Source organism: Carcharhinus amblyrhynchos, chromosome 3, assembly GCF_965287045.1.
Source record: "Carcharhinus amblyrhynchos chromosome 3, sCarAmb.v2.hapA, whole genome shotgun sequence".
Classification (NCBI taxonomy): Eukaryota; Metazoa; Chordata; class Chondrichthyes; order Carcharhiniformes; family Carcharhinidae; genus Carcharhinus; species Carcharhinus amblyrhynchos.
The window spans coordinates 25,590,463-25,612,092 of record NC_137326.1 but is presented as its reverse complement, the minus strand read 5'-3'; the positions used below and the strand labels follow the sequence as shown (position 1 = coordinate 25,612,092).

The window sequence follows — 21,630 nt, the reverse complement described above, 5'->3', positions numbered from 1 at the left end:
CCCGGCCTGTATACTTTCCTGACCATGAAATTAGGACCTCGGAATGATTCAGTCCGTGTCTAGGTGTGTTTCCTGTTGACCAAAACCTTATTTCCTGTTGTCTGGTTTTTATCTTCATCCCTAATAATTTAAACGAAATATATTACACTTTGGTGGTGATGGTGCAGTCTCAGCTCAATTTCTTTAATCTGCACTACAAAGATATTTATATCCTGCAGCAAAAAATATTTACCTGTTTTTCAAATCATGGTTTGCTATTTAGCTACAAGTAATAGTTTTAATATAGCACTTGAAGTTAAAAGGGCCAATTATTCAAATTTAAAAATGGGGACTGAATTACATATTATGTCCTGCTGCAGTTATTTGTGCTTTGTTTCATTTGAAGATTGCACGCGGCGTTGATTCCACCTGATGATTGCCATCGACAGCTTACTCGATGCAGTGTAAAAGTTAAATCATTCTTGTTCCTTCTTTTCTGTTTGAACAATACCTTAATCTGTGGAAAGATCAATTCAAAGTTGGCATAGTGTCGTATGATAAAATTAGGGTTAGCAGACAATGAAAAAGGAATATTAAAACTGCGATGAGATAAGGTATTTGTAAAGCTAATATAGGTTATGTAAAATGGTCAGTACACAATCTAGATTCTTATCTGGCAGGAAACTGTAAGGGAGGTAAGTACACTAGATTCAATATGCCACCTCATTGGTGTGCTGTGGCTACACCATCTGCAGAGTGCACTGCAGAAACTTAGTCCTTTCAGCAGTATCTCTCTACAACTGAAGGACAGGAACAGCAATGTTGTGGGAACATTGGCTGAAGTCTTCTGTCCTTGTTCGCAGCTAGGATTTTTTGGTGCAGCTGAGAGTTAATGAAGTCTTGCACGGAATGTCAAATTTTCTGTTCTTGATCGTAACAAGTTGTGCCACGGAAGAGACTGAAGAATCCTGCCCATTGCCTCTAAGTTTTCCTCCTCGTCACGTACACTGACTTGAATATACATAAGCTTGCTTATATGTTTAAAAAATATAGACGAGCCATATATGACACAACGTTAGCTCTGTTTCTCTCTCCAAAGATGTTGCCAGACCTATTGTATTTTTCCAGCACGTCCTGTTTGTAGTGAGCGTCTTTTTTTTTTTATTACTGAATCCTCTGGGTGCTCCAGTTTCCTCCCATAGTCCAAAGATGTGCGGGTCAGGTTGATTGGCCATACTAAATTGACCCTAGTGACAGGGGATTGGCAGGGTAAATATGTGGGGTTACAGGAATAGGGCTGGGGTGGGATTGTGGTTGATGCAGACTCTGAACCAAATGGTTGCCTCTGCACTGTAAGGATTCTATGATTTCTATGATCAATACCCTGGAATTCACAATCTAACACACCATTGTAGTTTAGGATGGTGGTCTACCACCTTAGAACAGGCACTGTGCCAGGAACTTGGGTTTGATTCCTGGCTTGAGTCACTGTCAGTGTGGACTTTGCATGTTCTCTCTGTGTCTTCATGGGGTTCTTCTGGTTTCCTCCCACGGTCCAAAGATGTGCAGGTTTGGTGGATTGACCATGCTAAATTGCCCTTCGGTGTGCAAAGATGTGTAGGTTAGGTGGATTAGCTGTAGTAAATGTGTGGGTTTACAGGGATAGGGCAGAGGGGAGGGCCTGTTTGGGATGTACTTTTGGTGCAGACTGGATGGCCTTTTCCTGCAAAAGAGAAAAAGCACTGCAAGAGAGGCAGAAAGTTTGCTTTTGCCAGGGTCATTCAAATCTTGGGAGCGAAAAATAGGAAGTTTTTTTTTAAGCAGACAGTAAGTAAAAGGATTGTTAGTGAGGGTGAAACCATGTAATTGAAGGAGAGATAAAAGCGATGCTGGAACCTGAAACAAAAACAAAAAATGCTGGAAAATCTCAGCAGGAAATTCTCCCCACAGATGCAGTCAGAAATTTTACAGCGTTTTCTGTTTTTGTAATTGAAGGAGAGAACCTTGTTATGGAGGATACCATTATGGCAAGTGATATTAAATAAATACTGACTATGCAATTCGGGAAAATGAGAACATAGAAATAACTATAAAAGATATTCTGGAAAAAAAAGACTGATGGATGAACTGGCATTAACATAGTACCTTGAGGCTGTTGAAACAAGAGACAGCAAAGACTCTGATCACAACTTTTCAATTCTTGCTAAATTTTCAAAATGTGGCATGAAAGTGGGGAGTAGCCAAGATGAGAGAAGAAAATCCCGAATAATCTGAATTATATAAAAACACTTCATCTATAATTTTAAGTAAAATTCTTAAACATTTATCAATGTGTAAATTGATAACCGGGCAGTTGGTGTAAAATTTTAATTGTATGTATTTGGAAGAGTTTTGTTTAAACCATCTGGTGTGCGCTGAAGGGAGTAGATGTAGCATGTGCATTTTGAGTGTGTAAGCTGCTGTAGCTGTAATTGGAAAAACAAAACAAGACAATATTTACAAAATATATTTCACTTTGTGCAGTTTCTGAAATATCAGGCTGAACTGTTCAAAAGTAGCGTATTTACATATCTCCTCTTACATTTCATGCTGTATTGGAAAGTTTTTATATGTATGTAGTTTATAGTAGTAGCGTTAAATTTCCACCGAGATTAAACTGAAGTGCGAACATGGGACGTTGAAGGAAAATCTTAAATGCCCTCTGAAATGGAATAGCAAACCTCTCAATTCAAGGGCATTTGGGGATGGGCAACAAATGCTAGCCATGTCAACAACACTCACTTCCCCTGAACAAATAGAAAAATCAAAACTAAGAATAGACTAGTAGAATGCAGAAGGATCTTGGTGTCATTGTACATGAACTTCAGTCTTAGCGTACAGGCACGTCAAGTAATTAGGAAGGCAAGTGGAATGTTGGCTTTTATTGCAAAGTACATGGAGCATAAAAGTAGGGAAGTCTCTGTTTAGCTGTATAGAGCATCAGTGAGGATGCAGCTAGAATGCAGTGTCCGGTTTTGCTTTCCTTATTTAAGAAGGGATATCCTCGCATTTGAAGGGAGTTCAGAGAAGATTTACTAAGTTGATTCCTAGGGTTGAAGAGATTGTCTAATGAATAAAGAATGAGCAGGCTTAATCATGGGAGTTTATAAGAATGAGAGGTGATCTTACTAAAATATTTAACGTTCTGAGGGGTTTGATGGGGTAGCTGTTGAGAGGATATTTCCACTCATTGGGGAATGTATACCTTGGGGTGGGGGCAGTTTCAGAATAATATAACACATGAGGAATTTTTCCTGAGGGTTGTTAATCTTTCGAATTCTCTAAATTAGGGAGAGGTGGAGGCTGGGTTATTCAATATATTCAAGACTGACATATACAAACTTAGTGAAAGATTATGTGGTCAGGCAGGAAAGTGGAGTGAAGGCCCTGACCAGATCAACCATGTTTTTGAATGGTGGAGCATTTAAGAGATTGATTAGTCTACCCCTCTTATTTCTGTGTTCTTAATGCACAAAGCCTATTCAATAATACCATGGTGTAACTTGTGCCCCATTTGTTTTGCCATTACAGTTAGACATGTAATCAGTCTAGGAGAAAACAAAACCTACAAACTCCTGTCATCTGTACAAGTGGTTTAGCATTGAGTCTGTTAGTGTTATATGTATGCAATTTTCAACAGATTTTAAATCACCTAGCATGTGAAATGTTAACTTATTTTCACAGCTGTTTTGTGTTTTTTACTTACTTACTGCTTTGGTGGTTACACTAGGAATTTGAGTTGCCTGTGATGCACAGAATATGACCAATGTGGGCCATTTGTAGGTGAATGCATTTTTAATTTAGTGAATAAGGTGCACACATCAGTATAACAGCAAAATGTTTATTCTGAGAGATATTAAAGCACATTATTGGTATCCAGTGGAAAGAACTCAATCGTACCTGTAGCCTGTGTTAAATGAGAGTACCTGATGAATATCGAAAAGATATTGTGTTCGGCTATTTATAGTTGCAGCTCTTGATAAGACTGATCACTTGACCAACCTTTCCTCAATATGTCTACTGCATTATGGGTGGTTTTTTGTGCACATTTATTTCAGTGTAGTTTTAGGTTTATTTATTAATGTCACAAATAGGCTTACATTAATACTACAATGGAGTTACTGTGAAAATCCCCTAGTCGCCACATTTTGGTGCCTGTTTGAGTACACTGAGGGAGAATTTAGCATAGCCAATGCACTTAACTAGCACGTCTTTTGGATGTGGGAGGAAACCAGAGCACATGAAGGACACCCGTACAAGGTCCGCACAGTAACCCAAGCCAGGAATTGAACCCAGACCCTGGCTCTGAGGCAGCAGTTCGAGCCACCGTGCTGCCCAAATGACTATTATGAGCTTATCACTGGCATTGAACTAATTGACCTTGCCTTTGTATCTAATCTATTCACTCCATAAACAAATGATTATATTTTATTCCTTGTTGCAGAAATGAATGTCCACAATGTGTGTGGTATAATGACTTTGGTGTTCTCTTTCTTTCATCACAACATCTACCTTGTTCTGCCTAAACTACAGTGACTCTTCCCTTAAAGGTACTTAGTGCTGCTGAGCAGCGGAAATGTATTTGATGCTGTTGTTTCTGCTACTCCAGTAATTGTTCCAGAAGAAACCATTTTATCTATCGTGCCAGCCCAGCTTTATTTCCCTGGATTTTCTCCATTGCCCTGCATTTTTTTGCCTTCCAAGTAGTAGTCGGTTTTGTTATTAAATCTGCATCTGCACATTTTCGGGCAGTGCAATTCTGATCTGACAAGCTTCGTAACTTTTCCCTCATGATGCTCCTGGTTATCTTGTTAAATATTTTAAATCTTTGGCCACTATTTACTGGAAACGTTTCTGCTACTGAACATGTCTTCATGATCTTCATATCTCTGCTCCTAGGAGAACAACTTCATCTTTTTCAGTCTCTCCACGTAATGCGTCTTATCACTGGTATCATTTCAGTAAATCTTTGGCATCCTTTCCAAGACCTTTATCTGCTTCCTAAGTTGCGATTAGATTAAATTAAATTAAATTGAATTGAATTAAACACAATAGGTTGGAATTTATGGCCTCACTTATCCCGAAACTGTAAAATCCCGCTTGAGGGCCAACAGACCTTCTCATGCTTTGTCCCTCACCTGTTCCGATTCCCGTGGCGGGCTGGCTGGTAAATTTCCGACCAAGTGTGTCAATTGAAACTGAACCAGCGTTTTAGGTTAGGCATAACCTTCTTGCATTTGTTTTCTGCCTCTTTTAATGAAGTTAAGGATCTGAGGAGCTTTTAAAAACAATCTTCTCAAATTATTCAATCTTCCAAGATTTTTGTCGGAGCATACCTGGGTCTCTGCTTTTGCATTCCTTTTAAAAGTTTAATCATTTGCTCTGCCACTGAAGGTGGGCAGGAGTAATGCTTATTCCTGTACTTTAAAACAATATATCTCAAAAATTAATAGATTTCAGTGCAATTTGGCACACTGGATATGGTCCAGGAAGGAACTCATTAGTTTTTGGCAAAGATGTGGACACTGATTCTGGATTTTTGAAAAGAATTTGTTAGCATTAGGTGATGAGATAAAATACCATTTTTGTTGAGAATGTTGTTGATTTGTTTTGTATTGTGGTTGTCTCAGCTACTGAGATTAAATTTGCGATAGCTGTCAAAATATGAGTTCTTAAAAAGATTTCTTTTCTCAGTTTCGCAATTAAAGAGCATCAACAAAGCAGAGAAAAGACTTGAAGAGCTGCATAACCACTCTATCGCAGTTGTCTATGCTCCACTGTCTTCCTGTTCTTTAGTTTATACTTCTTCATTCTCACCACTGAAATGATTTGGGGTGCAAAGAATCATTCAAAATTTGCATATGGCGCTAAACTTGGAAGCATTGTATGTGGTGAAGTCAAGAGTGTAGACAGAGTGGTGATATGATAATTCAGCTACAAATAGTGTCATGAGCATGGGCGTTCGCCCCGGGAGCGTGGGCAGTGCACAAGCACAAAGTAGCTGTTGAATAAAATATGATTCGTTACAAGTCTTTGTCGTCAGTGTTTGGAAACCAGCATTTCTGCATAGTGTCATGAGTTGGCAGTGTGGCAGTAGGACTTTGCCGCATCAACCCTTTTTTTTGATGAAAGCATTGTAGACAGATGGGAAAAGTTTCAGAAAGTGGCATACTTATTGCGATGCTGAATTATTTGATGAGTCAAAAAGGTACAAGCTTACACCTTACCTGAACTTAGCAGGATCTGAGGCCACCGAGAGACTCACTAGAAAGGAGGCCCCATCTCTTCCAGGACAGCTGCAACACTGGCAATGGCCCGATTAATATGGAAAATTTCCCAAGAATGTCCTGTACACAAGAAATGGGATAACTCCAACCTGCCTAGCCAATTACTGACCCATCAGTCTATGCTTAATCATCATCAGTACAATGATGGAAAGAGTCATCATCAGTGCTATCAAGTGGCAGTTCTGCAATACCTTGCTCACAGATGCTAAATTTGTGTTCTGCCAGGGTCACTCAGCTCCTGATCTCATTACAGTCTTGGTTCAAATATGGACAGAAGAGCTGAATGCCAGAGGTGAGATGAGAGTGACAGCCCTTGACGTCAAGGCCAGAAGTTGGGAGTGTTCGCTGATGACTGCGTAATGTTCAGTATCATTCATGACTCCTCAGATACTGAAGCAGTCCATGTCCAAATTCAGCCAAATCTGGCCAATAATCATGTGAGGGCTGATAAGTAGCAAGTAACATTCATGCCACAGAAATGCTAGGCAGTGACCATCTCCAATAAGAGAGGATCTCACCATCGCCACTTGACGTTCAATGGCTGAATCCCCCACTGTCAACATCCTGGGGTTGCCATTGACCAGAAACTGAACTGGACTATCTATATAAGTACAGTGGCTACCAGAACAGATCAAAGGCTAAGAACCCTGCAGCATGTAACTCACCGGGGACACTTTATAAATGAAGTTGTCTGTCTTTGGTTCTTTTTCTTTAAAGAACAATTATGCGGATAATAAATCGTTGTTTTAGACATTCATTGATATTACCTGTGCCACCAAAAGACAAATAAGAAACTGTGTACATTTTACTCCATGCTCCCTTTCGCTCCAAAAGGAAGCATTTTTAGGTCACTTGTAAACTTAAAAATAAGCATCCAAGGAAGCCTCATTAGCCTCAGATTCCTCTTACGAATCTGCAGGTAATTGATCTTTGTCTAAGAATTGGTACAAGCATTGGAATGAATTTGCTGAAACATCTAAGTTGAAGAAGCATCCTTTTTATTTGCAAACTTTCCAGCATAAATTGGCATGTTGTTTAGAAGGTGGAGGTCAGATTGAAGAGCTTTGTGTTCGACTGGAGCACGTCTCTTTTTGGTGTGTAAATAATGCATCTGTAATGCAATATGTTGTTTCAAAAAGCTGAGCTGGGCAGTATTTTAGTGTCTTGATATTTGTTAACCCAAGGACTGGCATGGCATTGCTGCATCAAAAGCATTTTCTTAATAGAAACATAATGTTGTTCTAGTAGAATTCAACACTATATGTTGTTCTTGTTTAATTTTTTAAAAATTTTCAACTGGCTTACAAAGCAGAATATGAATTCCTCATTAAATTCCAAATCAAACTTCATTTTATCCATTCCAAAGAGAAGAGAAAAAAAGGACTTTGCATTTAAATAGTGCTTTTCATAACCACCAAGCATCTCAAAGCACCTTGCAGCCAATAGAAACATTTTTTAAATATGTAATCACTGCCAATATGCACTCAACAAGGTGGTGATCTTTTTATTACTGAGGGATAAATATTGACCAGGATTAAGTGATAGCTCTGCTCATCATAGGAAGTCTTTTACATCCACTTGGGCAGGCAGATGGGGTCTTGGTTTGATGTTTGATCCAAAAAGTGGCATCTCCTAGAGTGCAGTTCTCCCTCAGTACTGCACTGGAGTATCGGCCTCAATCTTTGTGTTGAACCCTGGGCTTAAATCTGGAAAATCTTAACAATTCCACCAGTGAATTGTGTTTAAATTTCACTGTAGCAAAAACATAACTTTTTAAAATTAAGTCACTATTTTAAAACTTCAGTGAAAGTATTCAACAACCATCTTTAAATATTTTAAGTATGGTATTGTAAGATATGTTCCAACAAATCGTATTTATTTATGACATTGAAGACTTTTTGAGAAATGAAACCATATGAACTGAAAATAGCCTGTGGTTACAACCGATATGAAAGTAATACAACTACTCAGGTTAAAAAGAAACATATTACATTAATAGCCTATTAACTTGGCACCTTGTGTGTAACAGCAATATTGTTTAAAGATGAGCCCCGATTTGAGCACTATACTGGCATGTTTACAGTACTAACAATATGAAACTATCCATGCATTTGAGTATTTCAAAACATTTCCTTTTATAGGTTAGGCATATTAAAACAACAATGGCTTCTCAAGCACAGCAGCATTGCACCAAACACAGCTACATGGAGGAATCGTGCATGCAGTCCTTGATAGAATTCAAATGGAAGAGTGCGATTAGAGTGACCGAAATGACTAATTTCCAATATTAATAAAGGCATAGTAACTTACAGTTGTAGAAACTAACGGGATGCATATCCAGCACAATATCATTCACGTTTATATATGGTTTTGCTTCTCACAGCATTTCCAATTGTTATGATAAGGAGTATGGTAATGCCTGCTTCTATAACTTAGGTAGCACTAATCCCTACTATTCAGTCCTAACACCACCTTTTCAGGGTGTGACCATCTGCCATTTTTACAAACACAACTCAAAGATGTGCTGTTACATGCGACTAATCATGAACAAAGCCATGGGATTAACCAGCTTGTGCTGATCTTACAAGTATGAAAAACTGTAACAAATGTGTTGTGTGACCTATGAGCATAGGAAATGCTTGATGGAACATTAAAATAGGATTTATAATGTAACATTTGAAGTCCTGGCTATAAAACCAGAGTGTAAGGTTTGGCTCAGTGGTAGCTCTTTTTTGCATCTGATTCAGAGGATTGAGTTTAAGACTTGGAGCAGATAATTGTGGTTGACAGTTCAGTGTAGTGCATTACTGACAGGTTCAGTAGTTTTAACAGAAAGATCAACAATTGATAATGGCATGTAACTAATTTTCTCTTGACATCAATGCTTAATTCAATGCCTGATAAGCTGAACAAAAATGACAACCGATTTCAATTATCAGGAGGGATGTGTGTTGTAGTCAAAATTCAATGGCTCTGAGTCAGCTATTTCAGTCTTTAATAAAGCAATTCGTAACTATCTTAGAACAGCAAACTTCCATTTTAAAAGAAAAGTATAAGAACTTCATACCTATTGAACCAAAAATACTATTAATGTACCATGCTCAATTGAGGGAACAATATCTATTCTTAAACTGGGCTTGACTATGTGTAAAATGCAAGAGTCTAATTTTGTTTTGGGGACTTGGAGAATGATTGAATACATAATAAAGTGGGGGTGGTCAGACATCTGATGGGGAGGCATGTGTTCTTAAACCATAGATATGCCAAAAGCTTTGCTTTTGAGTCACATGGGCACACAAAGCTTTCCATCATAGCCTGTTGTGATGAGAATATAATACTTGAAAAACAAAATGTTTAAAGTTATGGAGAATGGGACCTTAGATCAGGCTGAAGGTGCAGGTATAATCTGCTTAATGGACTTTTTAAGAAATGTTCTTGTGATGTGGATGATTCTTGCATGGCACGCTTAATTCCTATTCCTAGTTTCCCCCCCACCGTCACTCCGAAGGTGGTGATAAACTATCTTGAACTGTGGAAAATTTTTGATTTGTTCTTTAAAGGATATTTTCAGGTCTGTGATTTACTATGCCGCTTCAGAACTATTCAAAATGAACGTGTGTAGGCTATACCAATTAGGGATGGTAGATTCGCAGCCATGAGTAAGTTGCAATTTAAAAACAAACTAGATGCATCTGTGCTGTACAAATTATATAATATTTCTAATAGTACACCATTATATAGTAGCAACGAATGAAGATTTTTCCAGCATTTTGGAAGCTGGTACAAGTTCATAGTCTGGGCAAAATATGCAAAGTTTTAATTTTTAAATTAATTGCTGAATTAGCCATGCTGTTCTGTTGCAAGAACAAAGGAAAATGCAGAGGAAAAATTTCACAATTAAAGCTGTATCTGGATGGTGAACAGAAGATTGGTGGGGGAGTGGGCAGAAGTCCTCATATTTAAACAGACTAAGCAGACCTGTTTATGCAGAAGAAATGTAAAGTTTTACTGTTAAATTGAGGGTAAGGAACTATTTGTGCTTTAGATAGCATATGGAGGACTAAGTATGTCTCAGGTGGTGTCAGGGTTTCAATTAGTCCCAATGTGAAACACTCCCTGGATTGTTGAATTTGAATGGAGAAGTTTTTAATGCACTTGTACTCTTTTCTTTTGTTCTATCTCTGCTCTCGTGAGTTTTTGCAACCGATGGGCAGGTCTAACTTTTGTCAGACAAATAGAAGTTGAGAATTATAAATTCTTGATTTATGTAAAGATCCTTTGTAATAAAATCAGTCATATGATTGATAAGCTATTTGAATGGGAAAGGGTATCTTTAGCTTTGTGAATTTAAAGTATAAGAACATAAGAACATAAGAACATAAGAAATAGGAGCAGGAGTAGGCCATCTAGCCCTTCGAGCCTGCCCCGCCATTCAATAAGATCATGGCTGATCTGTTGTGGCTCAGTTCCACTTTCCCGCCCTCTCCCCATAACCCTTAATCCCCTCTCTTATCAAGAACCCATCAACCCGCGTCTTAAAAATATTTAGCGAGGCAGCCTCCACCACTTCAACGGGCAGAGAATTCCAGAGATTCACCACCCTTTGAGTGAAGAAGTTCCTCCTCAACTCCGTTCTAAACCGCCTCCCCTTTATCTTGAGGCTGTGCCCCCTAGTCCTACTGTCTTTTTTGAGCGGGAAGAGTCTCTCCACATCTATCCTATCCATCCCATTCATCATCTTATACGTCTCAATGAGATCTCCCCTCATTCTTCTAAACTCTAACGAGTACAAGCCTAGTTTATTCAGCCTCTCCTCATAGCTCAATCCCCTCAACTCCGGTATCAGCCTAGTAAACCTCCTCTGCACTCCCTCCAGGGCCAAAATATCCTTGCGCAGGTGCGGCGCCCAAAACTGCACACAGTACTCCAGCTGCGGCCTCACCAATGCCCTATACAGCTGCAGCAAGACCTCCCTACTTTTATATTCAATCCCCCTCGCTATGAAGGCCAGCATCCCATTTGCCTTCCTGACCACCTGCTGCACCTGCAAGCTGGGTTTTTGCGACTCATGCATAAGAGTTTCTGACTCTGAAAATCAGAACAATAATTGAAAAATAACTTAAAGGAGTAGAGTAGCTTGAATCAATCTAAGAGTTCGAAAGATAAAAGAACTAGTAAGAATGTTAAGGGAAGATTCCAAAGTTTGAGGTCCAATTAAATATAAGCAAATATTTGTACATCGTTTACAAAGGAGCCTTCTGAAACAGAGCAGTCATTGAAAGTAGGAAGGAACAGCATGAGTACAGACAAGAGGTTCATCACACTGCCAGTCCAGTTGGTGATGGATGAATTAATGAGGTATAAATTTTATTAAAAGAAAATGTCATGGCCAATGCTGTATGTCTGTCTTGTTCTTCTAAAGATCTAGCAAGTTTAAAAAGTTTGTGCTTCCAACGATTCTAGAATTTTTTTAGGAACTCTGCTCATACAAACTCGATGATTTTGCTCTGCTTTACTTTATGATGTATTCAAATGTGATATGCTGGTACTGAAAGTGGCATGAACTAACTTGTGGAATAAAGTCATGGATTTTGCGTTGAGATCTGTGGTAATTTCTGGGTGCATTCTCTCATTCTCTCATTGTCAGAAAGAGGTGATTTCCAGGTTGTGGGAAACAGGCTTATTTAAACCACTATTCATTTACTGTACAGCTTTAACATTGATGTAGTGTGGTCTTCTGGCATTGCAATTCATGGTGGAGGTGTCGGCGTTGGACTGGGGTAAACACAGTAAGAAGTCTCAACACCATGGTGTTGTGAGACGACTTAATGCAATTCATGGCATGTAAACCCATGCAGACAGCCTGTGTTTAGGTAGTGGAATGCAAATATCAGCCAGGTAATGTGAGCAAACCTGCACTACAACTACTGATCTCAGACTGACAGCAACAATGAGAATGCAATTTGAGCAAGAACGAGAGATAATATAGATTAAAATAACAAACCCACTGATCATCATAGCCTTGGAATGATCGGTATATATACCGCAAAATGAGTTGGTTGCATTTTTAAAACAAACTGGAGCCATGTTAGAACTTTAATTGTACATTCCTCAATTTATGATTAGATTTTTAAAAAATCTATCCTTCTGTTGTAACTCCATACAGGACAGAAAACTTGCAAAAGCAGAACGTCAGCGCTTTCGAGAGGAGGCAGAAATGCTTAAAGGATTGCAGCATCCCAATATTGTTCGATTTTATGATTCTTGGGAAAGTACTCTGAAAGGGAAAAAATGCATTGTACTGGTTACTGAATTGATGACCTCAGGAACTTTGAAAACGTAAGTATTTTTTCAAAAATATATGCATTTGTTCTGGTGGCAAATAAAAATCATGCAATTGTAGGCTATTTATAAATTCTTAAGTCGATGATATTCTTCAATCTAGGGAATAAAACTGATGGAATTGTTATATGCATTTTACTATGCTAATAAATGGAACTAAAATAATTGCATATTAAAATACTGAGTGAGTTTAAGATTTTAAAGGCCCTGTATCTATAGGAGGTGCTGCAAATGTAAAGTTAATTACTATTTAATTACAAAGGCCTGATATAACTTGACATTGCATTTAACAAGCCTCTAAAATCCTACTCATCAAAAAACAAAATCACATTTGGAGGCCTCTGTGAGCTGTGCCATTATACAGATATAAAATATAAAAGTGATCAAAAAGTGCCTACCATTGCAGAGTATGAAACAGATGAGGAAAGCAAATATTGACTAACAATCTGAATTGGCTGATGTCACAAATAAACTGACCAGCTTTGAAGGCAAAAGCAATTTAAGCACGTAAAAAATCATAAAACAGTGGAACAAATTGTGTTACACAGTTCCTCCCATCGAAGGAGAGGTGTTGACAATGATGGCTCTATTTCTGACAATATACCCAATGCAGAAATCCAGCAACTAAGATGCTTACCCTTCAGTTGTGAAATTTAGCTGATCTCTATGCAATTAGGAGAAATTTGGCCTTCCTCACATCAAGCCATGGTGGCACAGTGGTTAGCACTGTTGCCTCACAGCACCAGGGACTATGGTTTGATTCCAACTTTGGGTGAATGCCTGTGTGCAGTTTGCACATGCTCCTACGTGACTAAGGGAGTTTCCTCCTGGTGCCCTAGTTTCCTCCCATAGTCTAAAGATGTGCAGGTTAGATGGATTACCATGATAAACGCATGGAGTTGCTGCAGTCATGATGGGTCAGTTGGCCTCCTCCTGCATTGTCAGGGTTCCGTAGTTCTAAACCAATCTTACCACACTACACCACCACTGAGGACATGGAAAACTTGGCTTCCTGCCTTATCCCCGCAGAGGGTAAACATGACTTTATCCCTGTCCCCAAGATAGGGAAATATTTAGTGATTTTCTTTTTGTGTGAAATTCCACCCCCATCCCACAACGTAAGCTTACCTATTTCTGACTCATGACAGCTAAAACTGGCAGCAAGCAGCATATTCTTGAAATGTCGTATTGAAAGTAAAGATGTGAGATTTATCCAGAACCTATATTGGAACCAAATAGTCAGCATCTGCCTAGAAGATGGACAATCAAATATGTTTCAAGTGAAGACTATGAGAAACTGCTGCCAAAATTATTCAATCTGTAGACACAACAAGTATTCAGAGAATAAGATATATTTTTGGGGTAAAATGTGGAGGCGAGAACTTTAAACTTGCGGTACACTGATGACAGGGCTATTTGCAGAATCAGAGGAGAAGCCCTACAAAATATCATAGTTCAAGTGAAATCTAGAAGTTTAGAATATGGATTGAGTATAAACACCAGAAGGCAAACCAACAGTGTTATTTAGTTATAAGGAAAACATTAGCAGAAATTAAAGTGAAGATTGAAATAGATGCCGCACTAGAACGGGTAGGCAAGTTTGTCTATTTAGGACAAATGGTAGCAGATAATGGCAGATTGGCTGATGTGATGAGGAAGTTAAAAGAAGAATAAAGAAAAGCCAGGAGTAAATTCGTGAAGATAAAGGATGTATTAACAACAAGAAAACTAAAGTTTGTAACAAGGAAAAAAATCCCTACATTCTATCCACTTTCCTCTATGCCTTAGAAACCTGGATAATAGGTAAAATAAAGGAAATAGAGGCATTTCAAGTGTAGATACCAAAGCCTAAGCTTAAAATTCCACGTACAGACCATAAGACAAACGAAAAGGTGCTTGAAATAGCAAGAATGAAAATAATTCTTAAAGAGTGACTTCCACAAAAGAAAGTGTCAGTATTTTGTCATTTGATCAGAGTTGAAAAGCTACAGAGCCCTCTTCTAGAGGGTGAAGTGGAAAGCAGCAGAAAGAGGGATTAACTCAAATGTAAATAGCTGAAGGATGTCACAGAGCTGTTGCAGATGAGCTACAGTGGATGTGGGAAGATGGCGCAAGACAGATAAGTATGGCATACCGTGATAGGAGACTTCCTGGCAGAAGTAGTTGCAAGCAGCAGCAATACTTTGTGGTGCACAGTTAACATAAAATATTTACAATGGTAAAAGCAGAAAATGCTTCAAATACTCAGCAGATCTGACAACATCTTTTCCCTTGATAGTTGTTGCTGAACCTGCTGAATATTTACAGCACTTTGATTTCCAGCATCCATGGTATTGTCCTTAACTATTTTTGTAATTTTAATGCAAAAGGTGCGACCTGTTACTTTGGTTTTCCTAAATTTTTCTTTGCTCCTTCAGTTACCCAGTTACTGAGGAAATTTGGCATGTCAGCTACAACTCTCACCAACTTTCACAGATGCATCATAGAAAGCATTCTTTCTGGTTGTAAGACAGTTTGGTGTGGCTCATGCTGTGCCCAAGATGCAAGGAACAACAAAAGGTTGTGAATGTAGCCCGGTCCATCATACAAACCAGCCTCCTATTCATTGACAATGTCTACACTTCCTGCTGCCTCGCCAAAGCAGCCAGCATAATTAAGGATCTCACACACCCCAACATTCTCTCTTCCACCTTCTTCCTTCCGGGAAAAAGATACAAAAGTCTGAGGTCACATACCAACTAACTCAAGAACAGCTTCTTCTTTGCTGCTGTCAGACTTTTGAATGGACTTACCTTGTGTTATCAGACAAAAAATTATGAAATTGGGCACACAAAATGGAAGCAGACTGAAGTTACACTCAGCCTCTCCACTAAAAATCACAAAGTAACAGACACCGATAAGTAGGCAAGAGCATGCTTTTAGAATGCAAATGAGGGCTAGCACATAAGGGAAGCTGGACAGGATGGCACCTACAGGAACTAAATCTCCACCCCATCAAAATCAGCACTTCAAAACAGTCAAACAACCCATGGAGACACCTAAAATTAGCATAGTTGAGGAAACATTCCTGGCCCCTCAAAACCTCTTTTGAGATCAATGACACACCTATGGTTCAAACCCCAGAGATTCGAGACTATTAAATAACCAATCAGACAAAACAATTAACACACACCTAAAACAATTTCCTCAACACTTGGAAACATCGAGACAGGATGGCTAAGGTCGAATACTGTAAATACAGTATTAGCATTTTAATCGCATACTGCACTGAAATTATAGCCTGCTGCGAGGGCCGGGCAGAGCGCTTTCGGGACAGTCCGATTGTATGTCCTGACTGCGCTTCTCCGTCGACGTAAAAGAAAATAAAGCTGTGCTGTTATTGAACTTCACCCTGAGTCTGTCGTGGTCGTTCCGCCCACTTGCGCTAACACTTGCATTAAGTTGATCTTTCTCTACACCCTAACTATGGCTGTAACACTACATTCTGCACTCTCTCAATTCCTTCTCTATGAATGGTATGTTTTGTCTGTGCAGCGTGCAAGAAACAATACTTTTCACTATTAATACATGTGACAATAATAAATCAGATCAAAGTTAAATATGGGCAGTCACTTTGCTAAATTTTGCAACTGGTGTGTGCTTTGTTAATGGGAGGTCATTCAGCTATGATATTTTACCATTCTTTAAATAGAAAACGTTATTTCAACTCGATGGAAAATGTCCTTTGGAATGCAGTGTGTTTAAAATGTAAACAAAGCTCTGTGTGGGGTAAAATAGAGGCTGCACATTAGAGAACTGTGCTTATGTTTGTGATCAATAGAGGCAACTGAACAATGAATGGGAGGCATTCTACCAAACTCTGTTCTGTGTAAAATGTTACAATATGTTAGATAAAGTAATCAATCAGCTATAATAGTCACCAGGAATGCAGATGAGGCTTAAAAGTTTATATGTTTGCAAGGGAGCATTTTTTTTGATATTTGATGTGCTATTGCCTTAGTGAAGTTGCTGATTTGATTTCAAATGGGCACTTAAACTACGCTTATATGCAACTAAAATAATTATACTTTGTAGGTTTGCAAAATATTGTGCCTATTTTTACTTAATATTGACCTGAGTTAAATATCTAAGTTATACAATGCAGAAAGATGTCTTTCAGTCAGTAATGCCTGTGTCAATGCATATAGGTTTAAAAAAAAGGTATTAAATTGATATTGATGTTTTCCAGTTTCTCTAACCTTTCTTTCAGTTATTGACTCATTTATTGGAGACCGATTCCAAGGGTACTTATCTGATCTCTGATTTCTCTTCCCTAACCCATAACTGCTGAGGTTTGTTGCAGCACATCTCCTGCTACCCAATGTCTGATCAGCTAATTTAATACAAGCAAGGAATAAAACATAAGCCTGTTTGGCTACTTGGGGAGAAAGATGATATCTTTGAAGCATTGGGATAATTTAAGTTTATTAAAACTTCCCTGTTTTGCACTTGGTTATGTATTTGACTTCATGATGCAGTGTGTAACATTTAATGAAGGAATCCTATGCAATCAGTTTTTAATCATAGAATCCCTACAGTGTAGGAGGAGGCCATTCGGTCCATCGAGTCTGCACCAACCACAGTCTCACCCAGGCCCTATTCCCGTAACCCCACATATTTACCCTGCTAATCCCCTGACACTATTTAGCATGGTCAACCAACTAACCCACACATCTTTGGACTGTGGGAAGAGACTGGAGACAGATGGAGGGAGAACGTGCAAACTCCATAGAGACAGTAACCCCAGGCCAGAATTGAACCCAGGTCCCTGGTGCTGTGAGGCAGCAGCGCTAACCACTGTGCCACCATTTTGTATTTTTGGCTTTATGAGAAACAGGCTTACTAGTGAAATTCCACTGTTGGGCAGGTTTCAATTATGCTAGGTATTGCAAACAAATTCACATGAAATTAATGAATTTACCTGGTATGGTAACATCGTAATTACGTCATTGAAACAAAGGCTTGCACTAATGTTGACATACATAGCTTCAAGTTAAGATTTGAATTAAGTAATTCTGAGATATTCACAATTGCTATTTTAATCTTGAGCGTGCTGCTGTAACTGTGAAGTATTTCTATTTATTTGCAGATACTTAAAAAGATTTAAAGTGATGAAAACAAAAGTTATGCGAAGCTGGTGTCGACAGATATTGAAAGGATTATATTTTCTACACACAAGAACCCCACCGATTATTCACCGTGATTTAAAATGTGATAATATTTTTATTACTGGACCTACTGGATCAGTGAAGATAGGAGATTTGGGTCTTGCAACTCTAAAGCGTGCCTCTTTTGCCAAAAGTGTTATAGGTAAATACCTGTCAACTCCTTCAGAATTATGATGTTACATAAGAAATAGGAGCAGGTATAAGACACGCGGCCCCTCAAACCTGCTCCTCCATTTAATAAGATCATGGCTACCCTATCTCCACATCCTTTTATTCTCTTGGAGTTCAGAAATCTGTAAATCTAATGTTCTCAATGGATGGATATCCACACCCCTCTTGGGTAGAGATTTCAAAAGATTCGCCAAACTCCGAGTGAAGAAGTTGCTGTCCATCTGATCTGAAATGACAGTCCTCTTATCCTGAGACGATAAGACCATAAGATGGTAAGACTTTGGAACAGAAGTAGGTCATTCAGCCCGTCAGGTCTGCTGCACCATTCAATCAGATCGTGACTGACCTGATATGATGATCCTCATCTCCATTATCCCTTATCTTTTAACTAATCCTCTATCCATAATCTATTCCACCCCTACCATCCCATAATCCCTCTCCTTGTGTAGCAAAATTTCATATGGCAGCTTGTATACCTTTTGAGAATCCAAATACATTCACTGGTTCTCCTTATTGACTCTGCCAGTTACATTTGTCAATCACTTCTTCCTTTTCATAAAACCATGTTGACTCTGTCTGATTATATTATGATATTCTAAGTTACAGCTTCCTTTATGATGGATTCCAGCATTTTTCTGATGACAGTCAACTAACTAGTTCCTAATTTTCTTTCTCCCTCCTTGCCTTGACCTTTACATTTTTGTTGTTCTCTTACTGTTTGTTATTTTGGTTAGGAAGGATGAAGACTTATTTGGGAAATTTTCCTAAAGTATTATTTGATTTGTGGCAGTTATGATATCTGATGAAATTCATAGAATAAATATTCTACTTCACTACTCATTTATTTCAGAATTATTACAGTGTAGAAGGAGACCATATAGCCTATCGTGTCTGCACCAACTCTGAGCAGTTCATTTAGTGCCATTCTTCCACCTTCTCCCTGTAACCCTGCATATTATTCCTTTTCAGGTAATGGTCTAATTCCCCTTTGAATGCTTTGATTAAACCTACCAATATTCTCTAGACTGTGCATTCCAGATCATAACCAATCGTTAAGTGAAATAGTTTTTCTCATACTGCTTTTGCCAGTTACTTTAAATGCGTCCTCCCATTTTTATTTCTTTCTCGAGTTTGAACACTTGATGCTGATTCAGTTCAGAATTATTTAAGATGAATTCCTACAATAGGTGGTTTTACTTATTTCTATAAATGTTGGTGACACATCAAGTTGCAAATGAATAAATCCCTTCAAGTCCCTTTTCATAGAGGACAACTGAACACAGAAAAACTTAGTCAATTGTACTTTAAGTACTAGTGAGAAAATAGCAGTTTCACAATGACTAATACATGCTTTTCCAGTCCACTTAAATATGTGATTGGGTCGGTTGAGCCCAGTTGGCTGGATAACTGGTTAGTGATGCAGAGTGACTGCAACTGCGCGGATTCAATTACTCTGCCGGCTGAGGTTATTCGTGAAGGCCCTCCCTTCTCAACCTTGCCCCTCACCTGAGCTGTGTTGATCCTCAGGTTAAATCACCACCAATTGCAACCTGTGGTCGTGTGGGACAATGGCGACTTTCACTTTTTTTAAATAAGAGAGAGATAGCTACTTTTTAATTTATACTTGGGATGTAATAGTTCCAGAAGATGGTACCTTTTCAGACAATTCCACAAATAAAGCCAGTGAAATTAAGTTTGTTGCTATTATTCTGAAACATTCTGTATCCATCCAAAACGTGCAATGCAGTTTGCAGGAATTATTTGTTTCTGACAAAAATATGGAAACTGTCTTGTTCTATAGTCTCGCTGTATTCTGACAGTTGACCATTTAGCCCATGTCTTTTGTTGACGGACTCTTGAATAGAGTAAGCCAGCCTTATTGAGTCTGCTATTCTGTTTGGCTTTAGAGACTTGCGCAGGAACAGGGAACTTGTTGAAAATTTATAACGTGTTTTCTATAAAAAATAATTAGTCCTTTTTTATGTATATAAGTTGTCTGTATATAAGCATGCCTAGTGTATGTCAGGAACCATGCATCTACAGTATTTGGTTTTCTGCTCACGATTTTCTGAAAGCAGTTTTTACTGTCAATTAAGGTTTTGGGATGCATTGGAATGTTACATTTCTTTTTAACTATCTTCAGGCACTCCAGAGTTCATGGCCCCAGAAATGTATGAAGAACACTATGATGAATCTGTGGATGTGTACGCTTTTGGAATGTGTATGTTAGAAATGGCTACCTCAGAATACCCATACTCAGAATGTCAGAATGCTGCTCAGATCTATCGGAAAGTTACAAGTGTAAGTATTCATTATCCAAATGAATAACCCTTAATATTTTTCATGTAGCAAACTGATTCATGTCTAGGCGACAAGTTAGTAATATAAAAAACTTGTCTTAATTGTGAAAGTTTATTTGTTTTTGTTTTGTGCACTGAAACTGCATTGAATTGTGCTGAAAAGGAATAGAACTATCTAAAGAATTCTCCCTACAGTCTTTGCCTCAAGGTTTTGTGTGTGCTACCTTCACGTATACAATTTCAGGTTGTGTATTGTACTGACAGATTTAGCATCAAATAATTTAATGGCATTTTTGACAGTTATAGTGATAATCTTTGAAATTCAAAGGATGTAGCATTTTTTTGAGAGAACTTATTAAATGTATTATGCGGCTTTTTTATAGACCATTTCAATTTTAAGAAACTACAACCTGTAATTCCCTGTGTCCCCACCCTTTTTCCATTTTCTTTTTGTAGGCTTCTACAATACATTTTAACTGATTAGCAGGCACTTGATGTTGCATACAACACAGCTGCACAGGAAAAGAACCACTGTAATGTAAATCCTGATACGTTGGAGATCTTTCCAAAATAAATACCACTTCAACACATTTTGTAGAAGGACAGCAAATATACTTTGCCTCAAAACGATTGCTGAATAATTTTCAATGCAGACTCCTTTTGTAGACTCAAGCTCCCCAAACTAATCAAGTAAAAGCCTTGAGCGCCCTTTGTAATTCAGGCTTGTTTCTAGTAAAGTTAAAAACTCAGTGAAAGATTCACTTATCGTAACAGTTCCTCATTTGAACTAAAACTTGTTTTCTTTGTGAGAGCCAGATGGATAGAATGTGCCAGATCAAATGCTACTTGCCCTTGAATTTCAAGCTAAAGTTACATAGGTAACAATCATGTTATCTCAAGATGAAATTTAACAGGGAGGATCTTACTTTTCAGTTCAGGGACCTTGGTTGGACCTCATCCTGACTAATATGTTCGCTCTGGTGACTAAACCACAGGGAACAAATGTTGGCCTTAGAATTGAGTAGAGTACAGTACAGATACACCAGATTGGTACCAGAGCTTAAAGGGTTAAATTATGAGATGGGTTACATAAACCTGGCTTGTATTCCCTTCAGATTAGAAAGTTGGGAAGTAACCTAATTAAGGTATTTGACCCATACAAAATTTATATTCTCTTATTGTTCATCATGCCTTTTCTCGGCCTGAAGGAATATATATTCCAATTAAATAATTCAGCAGCAAGTTTGAGGGTTTATGGTAAAGACAGTTATTTATTTTCTCAAAACTTATCTCAAATTCGCGCAA

At 38.3% G+C, this 21,630-nt stretch overlaps 1 protein-coding gene across 9 annotated transcripts in view; it reads left to right on the top strand.

Moving 5' to 3' along the window:
- wnk2 (WNK lysine deficient protein kinase 2) overlaps positions 1–21,630 on the top strand; it is a 193,739-nt gene that overhangs the window by 44,233 nt on the left and 127,876 nt on the right. For 8 of the 9 annotated variants that reach the window (XM_080182377.1, XM_080182406.1, XM_080182369.1 and 5 more), the window contains exons 2-4: positions 12,472–12,644; positions 17,776–17,996; positions 20,169–20,326. In XM_080182377.1, the coding sequence (XP_080038503.1) occupies positions 12,472–12,644; positions 17,776–17,996; positions 20,169–20,326 (552 nt within the window). Of the gene's footprint in view, positions 1–12,471; positions 12,645–17,775; positions 17,997–20,168; positions 20,327–21,630 lie in introns of those variants that run through there. The other variant, XM_080182422.1, reaches the window with a different exon arrangement.